This window comes from Leucopleurus acutus (assembly GCF_964270905.1).
Source record: "Leucopleurus acutus genome assembly, chromosome: 12".
Taxonomy (NCBI): Eukaryota; Metazoa; Chordata; class Mammalia; order Artiodactyla; family Delphinidae; genus Leucopleurus; species Leucopleurus acutus.
The window spans coordinates 27,660,294-27,680,218 of NC_139154.1; the positions used below are offsets into that span (position 1 = coordinate 27,660,294).

The following is a 19,925-nucleotide window of genomic DNA, read 5'->3' on the forward strand; positions in this document are numbered from 1 at the left end:
AAGAGCAAATGTTAAATTCATATAAAAGCCTTTTAGTTGGTTATGACACACCCACACACATTTTAAATATTATATATGTTGGTTCTTGGGATTCAAGCAAACATATTTTGATGTCATGTCTGAAAAATCAAGTATTAGATTTCGCCCCAGAAAGTAAAACCAAATTATACTGATCTTGATATGATTCTGCCCTGGGGATAGTCTTTAAAATGTTTCAGCTTTTAAGATCCCACACAGGAACAATGGGGGAGAAAAGCTTCCATAAAACAAAAGAAAGCAACTGTAAGGTGAAGCTGAGGAATAGGAATGCGTATTTAACAACAGAAATACAGTGTCAATGTTTAGTATATGCTCCATGGGAGGCCAACAAAGTGTGTAAAGACGGGGGCCCCATCTTCTGATATCCTGAGTCTCACGGGTCGGTTGACCACAGAGAAAACGGAGGGAGCGGCCCAAGGAAGGTAGTCCAGGCGGCACCGGAAAACCTGTCTCTCCCTACAAAACCTGTTTATAGTGGAAACAGAACAAAAAAGGGACAAGGATTCTTTGCCCCTCCCAGTGAAGGGAGGCTAGCTTACTTCCATCTGGAAGGCGTGCCAGCACGATCCCACTGCCACCTCTCGCTGTGACCAGAAACCCAGCTTTTATCGCAGACAGGACCACCAGGCCCTTGGCTTTGGCAATGACGTGTGCTGCAAAAGATGAAGACAGGTGAGCGCCCGGCAGGTGACAGCTCAGCAGGCCTGTGCACGCAGGTTTGCTTCCCAGGGACCAGGACCTCCCTATAGCCTCAGCGGCACAGGGAACTGCGAGGAAACCGCCCCAGGACAGAGAAGCCTGAAGCCTTCTGTGGCCCTAACCCGACAGGGCAGGCGCTCAGAATCCTGCAATGGACACAAGAAATGAGACACTGGGATGAGACTGTACTGATATCTAGTAGCAGGACAAATAATTTGGAGATTTCAATTAATTTACAACATTATTTATAATTTTAAAAGTTACAAAAGTATTTTCAAAGAAATTAAGACCTACATAGTGTTAAGGAGAAACTTCAAAAGTGACTGACATGCAGTGTGCAGCAGGACGTTTGAACTTAGAGCCACATTGTTGAGTTCAGCTTCTATTAATATGAAAATCTGGATTCAAAACCAGGAAAATTAAATGATTTTGCCACTTTAAAACGTTTTTTGACTTTATAAAGTGATCTGATCAGTATTCGAATAACACATAACTACCAGTGCACTGAAAATATAATTCAATTTACAAAATATTGGTTTATCCACATTTCAGGGAAGTTTGTTACACAAAAGGAAGGTTATTAACATAGGTACCCACTAAACACAGTGCCTTACTAGTCTGTGGATCTATTTACACAATAGTACATCTTTCAAATAACAAAGGAAGCCTAAACATTGGAAATTATTCTTGGATCCCAATGTTACTTTTAAGGTAGTTTAATTTACCATCATTTTAGTCAAATATTCTGTCAAGGAAGTCAAACCAGACAGTGTACTCAAATACACAAAAAAGGCTTTGTAGGTGTCCCTAGGAAACACTAAATTTCTAATACACTTATGCACACCATTTCAAAATTTAAATTAATAACAGACTCTCAGAGACGGTTCAACCAAGAGCACGAGGAGGGTAACACACAGACCATTCCTGGAGCTCTTAGTACTTGAACAAGGTTTAGAAGTAAGGCTCTCTTTTCTCGGACGGTCATCACCTAAGTGTGCCTTAGCTCGTGTTCTAAAGGGTGTGACACACGGTACTGATGCTGACAGCTTCATTATACATCAGGTAGGTTTGTTTATACAACACATGTTGGCAGAATAGCCTCACACGCCATTCTCAGTGCTGTTACAGTGAGTAGTGCCTCTCTTCAGAAACATTAGGTATAACAGAAGTATATTTTTAAAATGAACATAGTTCAAATGTCAGGTGTGTTTTTATATCTTATCCACCCTGATTCAGGGACATTAAAATACCAATAATCCCTAAATAATTGTCCAATTAGCTCTTCATTTGCAATGTAGATGCACTGATTGCAGATTTACTCTCTAAATTGAGTTTCACTTACGTCTCAGAGCTCCTCACACCAGATGACTGTGAACTCACAGCCTAAGAAAGTCTAAAGGTCTGGGCATTTTGTTTTCAAATATTTTTTAGATTTTATCTCCTATCACGTAATACACCTCCCTAGCTTTAATGTACGCGTAATGGGCCCTCCCTACTCATCCCAAGGAGAGACGAGGCTTGGTCATCTGGCAGCTGCGGCCTCCCTGGCTTCCATCAGACACACAGCCCGCACCCCTGCGGGACTTCACTCTTATTCAGGCTGCTGTGTAAACGGGTTTTCATTTTCTGAGCTACACCCAGTGAAAGGGAGTCGGGTGGCCTTTGACTGGAAGCAGAATAAAGGCAAGGCAGAATTTTGCTGGACAAAATCCATGAGAAATAATCCATACCCCCAAGTTTTTATGGTAGGAAATACAGCTTATCTGTAACTTGGGCTAGCCTGACATGTATGTAGATGCTGCTGTATATTGAGAAACGTCTTCTGTCTCCTGCTTCAGAATACAGCTACAGAAAATTGAGTTTTTCTGGTTGAATTTTCTTCAAGTGTTACACAGTGCTTCTCTAGCTTGTACGTGCATGTGACTCTCCGGAGATCTTGTGAAAAATGCAGATTCTGACTCATCAGGCTGAAGTGGAGCCTGAGGCCCTGCGTTTCTAACAAGCTCCCAGGTGATGCCCAGATGTGGCCACCTGCCTTCAAGGAGCAAGGCTCTATGAAGCGCTGTTTTCTTAAGATGGGAGGAGTGGCTGGGCCAAAATAACAACACTTCATATTATTACCATAACAACAACAAATTAGAAATTTTTACAACCCTTAAAGGTCTGTTAAATAACTTCAGAAAATCTGGCTTAAGAAATTAAACTGGTTTCTCTAATGCAGGATGAGTTATTCACTAAGAGGGAGATCAGCCTGCAGCTGCCTGAGCTAGTCTGCATGTGAGTGTCTGCATCAGACAGGTATTCTCTGAAACACCTTTAGAAATAACTGGTACTAGTAATGAACAGACAGTGGTTCCCAAAGGCTGGCCTCTGGACCAGGTCTTGTGTGGTCAGCCTGACTACAGGAGAATCACATTAGAGACGTGATAAAATCTGCACTCCTGGCCACGCTGCTCCCAGGGTCTGAATCAGCAGGTCGGGGGGGAGTTTAGGAACTGCACTTTAATGACCCAGGGAATACAGATGTGTAGCTGTGCTGGGAATCATTGATTAGTCTTCTTAAACCACTATAAAGTATAACTATCTTACCTAGAAAGGAAAAACACAAAATTAAAATTTATTTATGAGATTAGCCGGTGAGTTTGCAAGATGAGTTTGCCAAAGTCCTCAGAAACTGAGGATAAGGACCTGTAAGTTTGGGGAACGTGCAGTGGAAACGGACACAGGGTACTTAGGGCCATGGGCCCTGCAGAGCGGAGGAGGAGAGGGGGCTGCCCAGGACACCAGCCGGGACGACGGGCCCAGAGGAGAAAGGTGGTCTGAGGACCTGTGTGAGTCAAGGGTTGCAAAGGTAATTTAAGAAACAGAGCAGATGTAGAAGTGTAAGTATGTATTTCATTTACCTACCAGGAATGATCTTATCAGGTCCACTTCCGGAAGTTATTTCTGTGAATTCTCTTAGAATTTTAGCAGCCTTCTTCGCTTCAGATTTCAAATTGGAAGGTATAGGGTTATTCACTGAAAGATTAAAAAAATGATTTTAATGAAGAGATCTACTAAATAGAAGTTAGAAATTTGTTGTAATTTCATTTTTTCATACACAATTAAGCATTATCAAATTGTATCCTACCAGACAAAGGAAATAAATTGAAAATCCTTATTTATTGATCATTTCATCTTTATTTTCCTACTAAATTAAATTCACTAAGATTGGGAAACCCTAAACTCTCAAAATCTCAGAAATTATAAAATCATGGAATTCTAAAGGATCTTAAAATCTGGTCCAGTCTCCCAATTATGTATCTTTTCCCTGTAATTCTTAACTCAGCACAATATTAACAAAAAATATTAAAATGTTAAGAATGAACAAAAGATGTATTTTACTACCGTCTATAACAGATAATACAAAATTTAATATATTTGACTATTTTGTTGAAAATGTTTGACCTGTCTGCACAGATTTTCCATATTAGTAAAATTCTAGTAGACTCAGGAATTGAGTGATTACTTCAATTAATGAACATTTGCATTTGTATAGCATTCTATGTTTTCAGCATTGGTTGGGTATTCATAAACTCAGAGGAAGGTTTATTCATCCTAGCGATGCTCACATAATCTTTCCATTCCTTTATCACAGGACAAGGAACCAGAAGAGTCAAAGAAATCAAGAGGCTTCAATATAAATCCTGCTGTTCTGACCATCAGATGAATTTTTCATTTCAAAGATTGTGAAATTTCCATTGGTTGTTTTTCATTCTTTCCATTTCTATCCTCATTGTGTTTTTGTTGTTCTTTCAATCCTTGAGCATATTTTAAAAAGTGTTTTTATATCCTTGTCTGATGATTGCATCATCTCTGCCCTTTCTGGGTCTGTTTTTTGACTGACTTTTCTCCTAGTTATGGGTTATGTTTTACTGTTTCTGCCCATTGCTAGTGAAATTTGGTGGTTGCTAGAACTATGAACACCGCCATGTTGAGGATCTAGATCTTGTTGTCTTATTTAAACAGTGTTGCTGCGTTTGTGCTGGCGCCAGGAAGTCACTTGCAGATCAGCTCAGCCTTTCCAAGGCTTGCTTTTATGTTTCGCTTGGAGTGTGTAGTCTTCGGTGCCAGGCCTGCAGTTACCAGTGACTCTGGGCTGTCTCCTGAACGTCCTCGGATGTGACACACTCTCTCCACTCGGCTGGTTGGAACTACTGCTCCCAACGCTGCATAAGCTCTGAGGACTGTTTGCCTCACAGCTTCCTGAGAGTCGTTCTTTGCCCTGCCCTGAAAGTGTCCCCTTCACACAATGCTTCCTATGCAGCCAAGGACTGCAGATTTCTGGAGCTCTTTCCATCTCTGATTCACTCTCCTCTGGGAATCTGCTCTGTCAACTCCAGTTGCTCAGCCTCTCCAAACTCAATTTGTCTCTCCCATTCAGAAAGAACCCACGCCACGGTGGGCTTCCCTCCCTGTGCTGCAGCTTGGAAAGTGGTCCAGGCAGAAAAACGGGCAATTGTGGACTTCACCTCAATTTCCCCTCTCCTCTGGGATCCTAGACCCGCTCGCCTGTCGTCCAACATGAAAACAGATGCTCCATATGTTTTCCCCAGTTTCTGGTTGTTTACGGCAAGTGGCAATTCCAGTATCAGTTTCTTTGTCATGAAGCTCTCAGTGTACTTTTGTTTTTTATGATGAGTAATATTGAATATCTTTCCATTTCTGTCAAATCTTTTTTTTTTATTTCTTGTCCATTTATAGAGGGTATTTCTCTGTTCCTTATTGATTTGTATATTAAGGGAATTAACCTTTTTTTGTAGAATACGAGTTACAAACATTGATTTCCTCTTTGCCATTTGTCTTTTCAATTTTCTTATGATGGCTTTTCTACTTTTTAAACAATGAAATCAAATTCATATTCTCTTTTAAGTCTAACAAGTGTCTAACTACTAAACAAAGCAGTTCCCAAATTCATGTGGAAAAATAAGCAAGAAAAGCTGGAAGAAAATGTGAGAAAGAAGAAGAATGAGGGGTAAGCTCCAGTTTAACATATTACGAAGCCTCAATAATTTACCTCTTAGTGATGTGGACTCAGACAGAAAAATCAATTTGACAAATAGAAAATTCAGGGCTTCCCTGGTGGCACTGTGGTTAAGAATCCACCTGCCAATGCAGGAGACACAGGTTCGAGCCCTGGTCTGGGAAGATCCCACATGCTGCGGAGCAACTAAGCCCGTGCACCATAACTACTGAGCCTGCGCTCTAGAGCCTGCAAGCCACAACTACTGAGCCCGCGTGCCACAACTACTGAAGCCCACGCACCTAGAGCCCGTGCTCCCAACGAGAAGCCACCACAATGAGAAGCCTGTGCACCGCAACGAAGAGTAGCCCTGACTCGCCGCAACTAGAGAGAGTCTGTGCGCAGCAACGAAGACCCAACACAGCCAAAAAAAATTAAAAAATAAGTAAAATAAAATAAATTTATATATATATATAAATCCATTAAAAGAATTCAGAAATTGGCCCAAATATATAAATTAATTTAATATATGATAAATATTGCACCTGAAATCATTGTGGAAAAGCTGTTGTACACAATAAATAGTGGTCCTTTGGGGGAAAAAAGTCATCCACAGTTTCACATTACATAACAATAAACTCCAAATGCATTGATGAATTAAAATACCAAAAGTCAGGGCTTCCCTGGTGGTACAGTGGTTGAGAGTCCCCCTGCCGATGCAGGGGACACGGGTTCGTGCCCCGGTCCGGGAAGATCCCACAATGCCGTGGAGCGGCTGGGCCCGTGAGCCACGGCCGCTGGGCCTGCGCTTCCGGAGCCTGTGCTCGGTCCGCAATGGGAGAGGCCACAACAGTGAGAGGCCCGCACACCGCAAAAAAAGAAAAAAAAAAAAAAAACAACCAAAAGTCAAACCATAAATTATGGGAGAATTACTTTTCAAATTCATAGTGCAAAAGGCCCAACTATGAGGAAAATTGTTTTTTTCTTTTTTTGGCCGTACCACGTGGCATGTCGGATCCTAGTTCCCCGACCAGGGATTGAACCCATGCCCCCAGAACTGGAAGCATGGAGTCTTAACCACTGGATCGCCAGGGAAGTCCCTGAAAATTTTTCTATATTTTTTAAACCACCAGAAATTATGGCATAAGTGCATTGTAAAAATAAAGGAAAAATATAGATACACAAATATTGAAGAAAAAAGGCATCCCTACTACTAATACTCACCAATACTACTGTCTGCATTTTAGTGTGTGCTTCAGTTGGTTCCTATTGCTAAACAAGGAGATTATTTCCATTTTTAGTTTTTAGTGATACCACTGTTCGATGGTAATTATCTTGAGAGAATCTTAGGAGTTGGAATTAATGACTGAAAAAAATCAAAAATGTCTAGCTCTTTATTCCATTATCAAATCACCTTCTAAAATTACTATCCAACCTTAGAACCACTGGGTATTACCATAAAAAGTTCGTACTGTTACTGGGGAAGCTGGTCGAGGCAAAGTGTGCACATCAGAAAGGATGACAAATTTTTATTGTTTGTTTACATTTTGTTTTGCATATTTTCTGTTCATGTTCTTTGCTTATTTTTCTGGTACCATACTCCTTTTGTCTATAATTTTAATCATGTCACAAGTTTGTATCTCAGCTTCTTGTTTTCATACTTTTATGTATAGTTTTTCAGTATTTGTTTTTATTTATATGGCAATATCTCTCTGAGCTTTCTACCATTATCATCTTTCTATTATTGTGACTAAAGGCCTTTAAAAAAATTATACAAGTATTATTCTAAATTTTCTTCCTCCAGAGCTTTTATTTTACATTAAATATTTGACCCTCCTCAAACTTGCATTGGTATAGGATATGAAGTGAGAACCTAATATTTTAAAATTATACAACACAATTTATTGAATGATCCACAGCACTTAATTAAAAATGCTACCTTCATGACAAAAGCAAGAAAGGAATATTCATATATATATATATATATATATATACATATATATATATATACTCATATATTTAAAAATATATGAGAGAGATGACATGGTAGATTAATAAATTATTCTGGGACTTTAGGTCATTCAAAGGAAAACAAAATAAAATTAGATTACAATATCACATCATACACACACACAAAAATTCAATGTAATTGAACGCCTAAATATTAAAAGCAAAACTTAGTACTTTTAGAATAAAAAGAATAGGGAATATCTTTATGATTCGAGGATGGAGGAATGCTACAAACAAGGCACAACAATAACGGGAAACTACAGATACATTCAACTACATTAAAGTTTAAAAAGTTGTATCAACATACGTTTAAAAAATAAAAATATAAGCCACAGATTGGAAGATATTTGTCATAAACATAAGTGACAGAGATTTAGAATCCAGAATATATAAAGATCTTTTATTTTTTAATATAGAAATTTTAAATTTATTTACATTTATTATGATTGATATGATTTATGGTTAATTGATTTATTATAATTACAAATCAATTTGAATTTTTCAATTTGTATTTCTATCATATCTTTAGTATCTTCTACTTTTTCGTTTGTTATTTAAAATTTAGGATTCTTCAAGTTGAATTCTTAAATCCTTCTTTAGTTCTGGACATTTTGCTTCTTCCATTTCTGTTTTTTTTTTTTTTAATTTTTATTGGAGTATAGTTGATTTACAATGTTGTGTTAGTTTTCAGTGTACAGCAAAGTGAATCAGTTATACATATACATATATCTACTCTTTTTTAGAGTCTTTTCCCATATAGGCCATTACAGGGTATCGAGTAGAGTTCCCTGTACTATACAGTAGGTGCTTATTAGTTATCTGTCTTATATATAGTAGTGTGTATATGTCAATCCCAATCTCCCAGTTTATCCCTCCCCCCCAACCCCTGGTAACCATAAGTGTGTTTTCTACATCTGTAACTTTTTCTGTTTTGTAGATAAGTTCATTTGTGCGCTTTTCTTAGATTCCACATATAAGTGATATCATATGTTTGTCTTTCTTTGTCTGACTCACTTCACTCAGTATGACAGTCTCTAAGTCCATCCATGTTGCTGCAAATGGCATGATTTCATTCTTTTTTTATGGCTGAGTAATATTCCATTGTATATATGTACCACACCCAGAATATATACAGATCTTTTAATATCAATAAAAATATGAAATCACTATAGAAAATGGGGCAAAGTGTTCAATTAGTTAATCCACAGAAGAGGAAACCTCCATGGCCAATAAATATATGAAAAGTGGATCAAACTCCCTAGAAGCCAGGGACATGCAAAGCTAGACCATAATGCATTACCGTGTCTTGTCCTTTAGGTTGACGGAAATTATAAAAGCCTGCCAATGAGCATGTGTAGGTTGTGCAGGGGCACATAGGGAAGCCTCTGTCCCATTGGTGGGGACGTGAGTAAGTGCAGCTGCTGTGGGAGCTGTTCTGAGGACAGCTGGAGATGACCCACCAATTCTACTCCTGGACGTGCTCAGAGGCACTGGCTGCCCGGCTGAATGGTGGCCCCCAAATTCACGTCTACCTGGACCCTGTGAAAGGGACCTTATTTGGAAACAGGGTCTTTGCAGACGTAATTAAGTTAATCATTCTTGACTACCCAAGTGGCCCCTAAGTCCTTAAGGAGACAGAAGGGGGAAGATGCAGAGAGGAGGGGAAGGCAACGTGGCCACAGAGGCAGAGGCTGGACCATGCGGCCACAAGCCCAGAAGCACTGGGGCCCCAGGAGTTGGAGGAGAGAAGGCAGGACTCTTGGAGGGGTGCGTCCCTCCAAGCACGGCCCGGCTGACACCCCACGGGCAGCCTCTACGCGGGAGAGGGCGTGTCTGTTGTAAGCCGACCAGTCTGTGGTAACTTGTTGCGGCAGCCCAGCCACCGAGGCAGGGCTTTTAACAGCACAAAGAAATAAATACATTCAAACAGGAGACAAACGTCCCTCAAGAGGAGGACGGATATATCTAGTTTGGTGTAGTATTAAAATTGTAATCTATACAGAACTTCAGATAAACTAGATCTACTGTATCAACATGGCAAAATGTGAGTAACATTGACAGCAAAAACAAGTTGCATAAAGATATATAGGGTGTCACACATTTATGTAAACATTTACATAAATGTTATACAAATATTTATATATAAAGATAAAGTAAAATGATACTTGATTTGGGGGTGGGGTGGCCCTGGGGAAGGCTTATATAGGAAGCTTACTGGAAACTTGTACATTTTCCCTTAGGCTCTGCATAGTAAGTCATGGATGTAAAAATCATTATTCTCAATAGTCCTTTGTATGTCTGAAATATTACAGAACAAAGACTGCTCAGCATAAATTGAATCCTGTACTATTAAATATTTAATATATTAGTGGAAACGTATGACTCCAGCTGTAAAAAAATATGTATATTATGAATAATTACTCCATAAGTTGTCTTTTGTTTAAAATCTGACCTCTCACAGCCAACATGTCTTGCATGAAGAGGTGTAGAAAAGTGAAAAATGTACCCTTATGTTTTACACAAACAAGAGAGCACACACAGCCTCCCCTCCCTCATGCATGTGCGAGCGTGTGCACGACACACACACACACACACACATAATTCAAAGGACAGGGATTTGGTGAGTGGCTATACACTAAATATTCAGTTGTTATTATATGCATTTGTATACCATTGACAATTCTGAAATTTGCATTTTTAGGAACTAACATAAAGTTGCTCTTCATCTTCTCGATCATGTATTTGTTTAAAATCACACTGTCCCATTTTGACGATGGTACTGAGATACTGAAAAGCTGCTACTGTTGGTCCTCTACTTTCACTTGCGATGGTGAATATGAAACACAAAGATGAACACAGAAAAATTCTCAGAAGCACATAATCTTTAAATAGGGAAGGAATCTTAAAACATCCATTTAAAATTATGTCAATTTACTAATGGTCTTTAAACTTTTCCTATTATCAATGCTTTGGTTATAGTCTGGATTTAGAAGGTCTTAGAAAAACTACAACGTAGAAAAATTCCAAGTGAACATATTTATGTAGATACTTCGGCCTTTAAAGTACATTTTATGGAAGTGGCTGTTAGTCATGACTTGACTAATGTCAGTAGCAAGCTAATGACATACAGTTGGTTTTGGTATTCCACAGTGATCAAGAAAAAGTGTGCACGGTAGGGGGCATTTCCAAGTTTCCGATATGGTATTGACACAATTGACGGCTTCCGAAAACCACAACCGGTGTGAACAGCCTCGATGGGAGCCCGCCTCTCCTCCTCTGGATCACTACAAAGGAGGTACCGAGCTGGCGATCAGCAAGGCAACCCGAGTGCGACTAGAAAACCGACTAACGGGCACTGTCCATTTGTAACGCATGTGCTTTGATACCTGGCATAGGACTAGATGAGGCCTTTGTTTTCTTAATTTCTGTTGGGATCTAAGATGATGTAACCTTACTCTTTATGGAATGAACAAGTAGCATGCAGGGGGTCTCCTGTGTTAGCTAGTTTCCCACACACTCGTGTGCTTCCCGCGTCAGCACAGCGCTGGTCCCGGGACCTGCCGCCAAGAGACAGTAATGGATGTCGCTTCTACGCCCAAATAGTGGGAAGGAGCGTTTTCTGCACCCTCCCTTCCTATCACTGGCTGCCTGAAGGGGTCTCCAGGGTACAGCCATAGTGGGAGGGATGGAGAACCCTGGATCAGAACACGGGGGAAGCTGCCCACCACAACTCTTCTTGTGCTAAGAAATCGAGATTTGGGGGCTTGTTGCTGCAGCTGACATAACCCTACTTATTATGCTTAAAAATTATTTCTCATCCCTCCATGGTATTCGCTGCAGAAGAAAGATGGAGAAGTATCTGTAATTTTTATTTTCTAACTTAGGACTAGACTTGTTTTATATACCTTCTAATCACTTAATTAGTTTGGGGAGGTAGATAACTGGGTAAAAACACATAAAATATAACATACCATATGTTAATATCTTTCTCTTTGATTACATAGCATTCCCAATAGACTACTTGCAGGTCCTTCTAAAAGAGCAAAGCAGTAGTTTTGCCTTTTTATTAAATGTTAAAATGGATAAAAAGATAGATCTTTGCTGTACCAAGTGCTCCTATTAGCACGTGCCTGAAAACTTGATGTTATAGGCCCCTTCCTGCACCTTCTTCATTGCGCCCGAGGCATGCCTCTGGCCGGAATAGGTGTAGCAGGCAGAGTCCAACGGCAGGTGGGACGCACACTGCGGGTCAAAGAGGGGATGTTCGCTGTGGGAGTTATTCACTCTGTGTGGCGCCCTCGGCTGAGGGCCAGTCCTCGGGTCGGGGGCAAAGGTGAGGAGATGCAGCCCTCCTTGGAGAAGCTGTCGCTCGGCCCGAGGACGGCGGACAGCTGCGCGCCACCAGGCTGGGCTCCCTCTGGGGGCGGCAGGGGCAGGAGTCCTCAGAGCAGTGGGGCCTCTGGTTTCTGAGTGCGGGGGGCTGTGGAGAGGACTCCGAGAGGGCTTTCCCGGGCCTCTGGCCAAACGGGCTCGCCAGATGGCTTCTCACTGCTCCCAGAGGGAACTCGGCATCAGCCCCTTACAGGAGCCCCACAGCCCCGCCCAGAGCACGTACGGAAGGGGCGTCGGGAGCTCAGAGGCCCCGAGGACTCGGGCACACCCAGACACGCACTGTTCTCCCATGGGAACGGCTGGTTGAAAAAAATGAATCAAAAGAAGAATATTTTATGTGAGAACACACTTTCAAAGATGAAACAGGTAAAATCCCATTCTAGATCAGCACTGATAGCCGAACATTTATGATCTGTCGTGACGAGGGGCGCTAAACAGTGAACTCAAGGCGAAAACGTTCTCCCATAAAGAGAATCCCATTCTACCCACCAGAAGATTTGGATTACAAAAAACGTTCTCAATTATTATTATAATTCAGTTTTTATCAGTAACAATTTGTGGAAGATTGTTTTCTCTCTTGTTGCGTGTCAATACATAGCCTCAGTTTTCCTCTTGGCCCCCAAAGCCTGATACACGGGCTGCCTGGCCCTAGAGGAAAAAAAAGCCAACCTCTGACCTCTTAAAATTCCACTCATTCTTCCAAATCAACCTTAAACACCGCTTCTACTTGAAACCATGAGTACGTAAATCTTAGACCAGACCTGAGATTTGGCAAGATCCCCCCCACCCCCCGGGCCATCCCTTCCTGGGGCAGCTGAGCAGAGCTTCACCACCTGCGCTGCACAAAACAACAGATGACCCAAGGAGCAAGGAAGACACCGGCCCCATGTCTTGTGGGAGAGGCCCCAGAGGACCCAGCAGTGCCAAGATTGCTAACACTGCCTTCGTCTGTCTTGCCAACTGCAAATTGTCACTTGCCACCTGACTTTACAAAGATTAGGTCACTGCAGTCGCTGACCTTTAACACACCCTGAAAGGAGCTCAGGGCGGAGCTCAGGAATGAGGCCCTCTGTGCTCTGGAAAGAACTGGCAGAACAGGCCTTCAGATACTTAGATCTTGTCAGGAGAAGATTTTAAGAGCACAGTTTCTTACATTTTCTCCTATCTAGAAAAGCACTAAAATCACTGATAGGGACATCTGCTGTGACCGGCAGCGAACGTCTGCCAAAATGTGTGCTTGACTACATGTACCCCTTCACCGAAATCACGAGTACACTGGCCTCCCCACCCCGTCTCTTCAGAGCAGTTCCTCAGCTATCTGAGAGGCTGTCTCCCAGGCTACATTCCTCATTTGCCCCAAATAAAACTTAACTCACAACTCTCACATTGTGCATTTATTTCCCGTCGACAGCCTCCAAGAGGGAGCGAAGCATTGGAGGCCAGCCCTTTCAGGGTCCTCTCAGCTTCCCCAAGTCTCCACCTTTCCTATTCACACTCACACCTCAGGTCCTGTGACTTTAAGCACCATTTATATCTGATAATTCTCCAAGCCTGATCTATTCTTTAACCTTTCCCTAAATGCCAGACTCACCCTATCAATTACTGATTGGACCTTGAAATCAAGTATCCAAGTAAGCATCTCAAATTAATCACTAGACTTTAGACTTAACAGTGATGCCCTAACCTCCTCTCCAGCCTGCTCCCCAAGTTTCCTCTCCAGGTAGGCTTCATCCATCAGGGAGCTCACACTCAAAACCTGAGCCAACTGTAACTTCCATATCGCTCTCATTCCCAGTGCCAATCCACCAGCACACCCTACTGGAGCACAGACCTTCAACACGCTCAGAACCTGGTTACATCTCACCCGCTCCCCTGCCACCAGTCTGGCCCAAGGAATATCTGCTCTTGTGGGGGCTGTTCAGCAGCCTCCTCTGTGGTTTCTCTGTTTCCAGTCTTGAACACCTATGGTCATTTCTCCAAAGAAATGCTCTAAGTAATAGCTCATTGATAACACGCCTCAAAGTTTTTCCACCATATTTAGTCTACACCATGGCTTTTATCTACCCTGTCTATCTGTCTATCTGATCTGATCGTTCTAACCTAATCTCCCTCTCTAGAATGTAAGTGCTATAAGGTTAAGCACGTTGACTATTTTATTAACTGTAATATCTCCAACACATACCATGATAACATATAGTAAGTGCCCAATAAATATTTGTTAAATGAATGAAGCATTTGTTGCTTTTAGGAATTAAAGATCAAAACCGTGTGAGGACTAGGAAAGGCTCATTTACATAGAAAACCCAGTGGGTTTAGAAGAACGTGTGCTGAGTAAGCGCAAAGGTTCCCTGACTCTCAGACTCTGTAGCAGTTCCTAGATCTTGAGAGAGAGGAGGGTGAGAGGGAAGCGTGGTACAAGTAGATGGCATAGTACCTTAAAATAGTCCTTTCTAGGCTGTCACAGGAAAGGTAGGACAAAACCAAAGCAAACCAAACCCCAAACTAAGGAGGCCTGAGTGTCAGGAGACCAACAAGCACGCCGGTCTAAAGAGCCTCAAGCAGCCCCCCTGCCAAGCGGCGCCCACCCCACGGAGACCCCTGCAGCCCACAGGGCATGGGAGAGCCAGCTCTCCGCTTGCGGGAACTCCTGCTGTCCCATCAGAGCTGGGGTGCCAGGACCCCTGCAGCCCACAGGGCATGGGAGAGCCAGCTCTCCGCTTGCGGGAACTCCTGCTGTCCCATCAGAGCTGGGGTGCCAGGACCCCTGCAGCCCACAGGGCATGGGAGAGCCAGCTCTCCGCTTGCGGGAACTCCTGCTGTCCCATCAGAGCTGGGGTGCCAGGACCCTGGCAGTGCAGCAGGGGCAGCTTCAGAACTAATGATAACTGAAGACCCAGAAGCAAATCTGAGTGGGCAGAGGCGGCACACACCTGACGCTTCTTCTCAACACCCACTCTGAGACGTGACTGAAAACGAGGACTCGATAGAATGTTTACACTTCCGGCACTCGAGCTTGTGATTTGAGACTCTTACCCACACAGCTGTCCACCACTCAGCTGCAATCCTTACAGTCAGAAGCAGTGCCTTTTACAAAGCTTTGTGCCCCTGTAGAGCCCTCTTCATATATCCAGGTGCTCAGTACATCGCACTGACTTGAATTAATAAACTTCAGTGGAAATTGGTTCCTTTTCCTACTGAGCATCTATGCCTCTGGTTTTTGGAACCAGCACAGTGTGTCTGTTTCCACGGATGCCACACCTGAAGGGGACCCATTTACAGAATTAGACCAAGTGTCCTCCTTGTGCTACGGCAGAGCTTTGTAACCAAGGCTGATCCACGTCAGCATCTGATCAAGGGCTTGTGTGGGAGCTGCCAGAACTGCCTCTTTCACAGGCACTTCTGCTTGGACTTGCTGCAAGGTTTTGTCACCACTGGGGAGAGCCTGAGAGCAAAGCCATGCAGAGGAGCGCTTGACTAGAGTTGGAGAGAGGACCTGGGCTCTGCCGGCACTGCTTGAGCCCAGGGCTGGGCCACAGCTGGTGCCACAACCAGCTCTGGACTCTTCAGTCACGTGGACCAGTGAAATCCTTTCCTGCTAAAGCCAATTTGGATCAGATATTCTGGCACGTGCAACTAAAGCTCAGTAAATGATACATAAACCTTACCCCCAAAAGACTTTCTACTTTGAACTCCATCAACCAGGCAGAATTAAACCAGTTAAATAAGCAAATTCCACAGCTGAGAGTTGCTATTGCAAACATCCTGTGTAGGGAAGGTCAGAGCCTCTTTTATAAACATGGGAAGGAAAGCTACTGGACTGGGGAATTCACACGCAGCCCGGGATGCCTGCAGACCACAAAGCTCAATCCCTAAGCCTGAGTGCTAGACACAGCCCTGCGTCACTGCGAGCTGGGTGTCACATGGTCACGGTGAGGACACCTTCACGTTCAGCTGAATTCCAGAAGAACCTGGCTAATTTGTTTGACTAGTACAGATCCTATTACATTTCTAATATGAGCATACTGCCAGGTCATAGTTGTATAATGGTGAATTTTTCCGTCAGAGCCAACAAGTAATAACAACGATTTCGAGACAAGCCTCAAATCCTGTCCTCAGCATCAAATCATGGCTCATCCACTTTTCCTCTGCTGTACCATTCGGCAGAGGGGCACGGTCTGTTCAGAATGTTGATATCATTATAGTGCTGAAGTTGTGAAGACAAGGTCATTATTAAGTCATGGTTTGCATCTCAACATGCATAAAATTCTTAAGTCTCTTGAATTCCAAGGCAAAGCAAATCATCTATAAATATTTGAGTTTCTTCCTAAGAGAAGGATGGATGCCAAACCTCAAGCCAAGAAAACAGATGTAAAGTTTTCTTTAAAAAGTAACTGAAATATTTGAAAATTTCCATACTAAGACTTTTTTTTTTTAATTAAGAGGATTTTTTTTTAATACTGAGGAGAAAATTTTTACTTTGGAAACCTCAAAAGCTTGAAATGAGCTTAAGATGTAGAAATAATTCCCATATTGGTCATGGGGCAGTAAACTCAGGGCTGGGGTGACTGGGGGCCACAGTGACATTAGAACACTATTTGGAGTAAGCTGCCACCCGGGGTGGTAAACCTGGCTAGTCTCCGGCCTAGCCCTGCAGTCTAGAACGGAAGCAGGGAGAGGAAAGGCCCCCTCCCAACACCTCATCGTTTTCAGACTTCAAGCGCTTCCCAAACTTTCCCTCTGGTCAACAAGCATCTAATATATTATTTTCCTTAATGGAGTCTCAATTATGAGAGGGCTACCTATAGGAAATTTTTTATTAATTTTTATCTTGGCTATAAACCTTAGCTAAAATAAAAGAAACTTTATATATCTATGTAATCTTTTGAAAGCCGTTGAAATATTGAGTTTAGCTTTATTAGGACGTTATCATCTCGGACACTACCACCTGGTAACTATGGCCATTGTTTCTTTTTTTTTTAACATCTTTATTGGAGTATAATTGCTTTATAATGGTGTGTTAGTTTCTGCTGTATAACAAAGTGAATCAGCTATACATATAGATACATCCCCATATCCCCTCCCTCTGTCTCCCTCCCATCCTCCCTATCCCACCCCTTTAGGTGGACACCACTGTTTCTTAAACTAATTCTTATCTCTCTGTGGCCTGGGTTTAACTGCTTCCTTTGTCTTAAGGAGACAAAGTCTGTCAGTTCTAGAAATCAAAACTGGTCTCTCTGGTCAGGTCATTAACCTTCTAATCCAAACTTCAAACTAAACTAATGATTTGAGCCCCAAACATTACCGTGGCCTGTGCCTCTTTTATTGTTCCCCTGACCACAGGATTCAGACAGGGGACAGAGACTATGGAGTGACAAGAACCATGACTTCCAGCATAAGGAGCCCCTCGACTTATACCATGTTACCTTTTCTCAAACTGAAGAGTGATCCTGGCTCAGAGAAGGACTACACAGGCCACATTAACCTGGTCAGTGACTGTGAAAAATGGACTCCTCCCAAAGAAAAGAAAAATTCCGTGTGTTTAGGTCTCAAACTGCACAGGATGATGTCTTATCGTGACACACTTGCACATAAGGCAACTTGTAGAAAGACGTCTGTGACCACCGGTCACTCAGCGTCACGGCAGCAACATCCCCTTAGCTTGTCAGCGTTCTCTTTCCAAACACCAAATCTTTCTTTCTAAACAGTGAGAAAGCCCCTGAGAACATTTCCTAAATGGAATAAAAGCATCAAATCACTCTTGATAAACACAGATTTCTTTTAAATATTTTTTTAATCTTACAAAAGATGAGGGATAGTATTAACTCATTTTAAAGAAACTCTGTTTAAATAGAATATTTGTAAACCAGATAAATTCTCCTTAGTTTATGCATGATAAACAGGATGGAAGTAACAACTGATTTTAACCTCCAGCTGGTCACTGCGCAGGTATGCCAATAGCAGGCCACACAAAGAACTAAACAGCACCATGGAGACTTGTCATTTCTCTGAGGTGCGTGTGTGCAGAGTTTCTGACTAACCCATTATTAATTCAGGCATCTCCCACACCTCAATAAAATCTCTCATGAGGACAAAAATGCAGGACACGCATGTTCTGTATACAAAAGAAAACCTGAAACCTCCTCCCCTTTGGTAGAACATTCTGGGGCCATCAGATTCCTACTCTCTGTGGGCAGGGTTCCCCTGTCTGTGTCATTCTCTCCAACTCAGCCTCAGCAGCAGCAGTGGTGACACAGAACTATTTGTTGAGATGAAGCGAAAATAACACATTTCCAGCTAGCAGGGTAAATCTCATTATCTTATGGTCATCTACCTGTTCAGAGCAGTTTCCTATTTCATTACACAAGGAAAAACCACCACAGTAAAGGAAAGAGATCCAAGGTCCAGCGCTCACAGCACCAGGGAGGCGGCCACTCTGCCCCAAGAGGTTCCCCGGAACTGTGGCTGATCACAGGCAGGGCCAGGTGAGGTGTGGAGGGCCCGGCACTTACACCTGGGGAGCCCGGAAACAATGGCAGCTTTCTGCCTCCGGCTGCGCGAGCCAGGCCCAGGCTGAACCCAAACCGTCCAACAAAGGTCCAGAGTGTCCCCCACTAAAACAGACGGGAGCGAAAAAAGATAGTGCCTAATACTTGGCTTTTCAAATATTAGATATTTACAAATGAAGTGAATGACAATCGCTAAAATTAAAAACGAGAAGAGCCATTCTGTGAACTGAATCAACTGGGGCCAAACCTGAATCACAACCGCATTTGTGGAGAGTCCAGGGAGCTGGTTCCTCTTAACTTTTAACAGTTGTGGGATAACTGAGTGTTACTAGATGCGCAACAGCAAAAAAATCCCAAAGACATCGTTTCTACATCTTTCACCAAAGATTTACACTCCTCAGCAAAACTTTTGTATAGCGCAAGGGGTGGTCCCGATTCCAGGTGAGGTTCAGCGGCGTCACCGACACCCGTACTCACTTGCGACCCCGAGCCTGGTCCGTTCCGGCGCCCCTGGAGCTGCTGACACCTACCCAGGAAGAGGAGAGGCCCTCCCCGCTCGGCTCCGCCTCCCAGGGCAGGGACCGGTCTAGCGAGGTGCACACCTGAGACAGGTGAGGGAGCAGGTAAACACCCGCTTTTCCGGGGCAAAGCACCTACTTTACACATATTCGCAGGATAAAAACTGCAGCTAAGGGAGGTGTGCGCTCGCCCTCACCGGTCCCAGGGCGGCTGCTGAAGCAGCCCAGCTTCGACAACTGGGCAGCCCAGCGGCCGTCCCGCCGCAGAACGGACCTTGCGCAGCGGTTCCGACCCGGGCACTGGGGGCGGGGGTCTCGGGGTACCGGGAGGTGCCCTTGCGGACCCCGCCCAGCCCCTGATCGCGGGCCTCACCTTCGGCCGCGCGGCCCAGGTGACGGGCGCTCACCTGAATCCCAGGACTGACTCCCTACTCTCCGAGGACACTCGGGGACCCATCAGGCCCCGTCTCTCTGGCTTCAGTCTGTGGCCCCCAAAACCCCGGGACTCGGGGCTACGCCCTCTCCTGCCCTCGGGTGGTCACTCAGCAGAGGCGCGTGACGCCAGCTCTCCCCCATTGGGCCCCTCCCCTTCCAGGTGGCTCTTGGTCCCGCCCCATCCCTCCCCTCCCCGCGCCCCTGCCCCCGCCCTCGGGGTGGCTCTCGGCGCCGCCTCCCGCGGGAGGCTCTGGGGCCAGACTGCGCAAGCGCGAGACTGCACTCTCGCTCCGGGTGGGGCCGGGGCAGGACTACGCGGGCGCG

The 19,925-nt window shown here is 43.6% G+C and overlaps 1 protein-coding gene across 1 annotated transcript in view; it reads right to left on the bottom strand.

Moving 5' to 3' along the window:
• The window catches only part of SH3YL1 (SH3 and SYLF domain containing 1), a 46,057-nt gene extending 26,875 nt beyond the window's left edge, over positions 1 to 19,182 (bottom strand). The window contains exons 1-3 of the mRNA XM_082851481.1: positions 19,126 to 19,182; positions 3,646 to 3,756; positions 579 to 692 (exon numbers count right to left, since the gene is read on the bottom strand). Of these exons, the coding sequence (XP_082707607.1) occupies positions 579 to 692; positions 3,646 to 3,756; position 19,126 (226 nt within the window). The 5' untranslated portion in view covers positions 19,127 to 19,182. The remainder of the gene's footprint in view (positions 1 to 578; positions 693 to 3,645; positions 3,757 to 19,125) is intronic.
• Between the last annotated feature and the right edge of the window lie 743 nt (positions 19,183 to 19,925).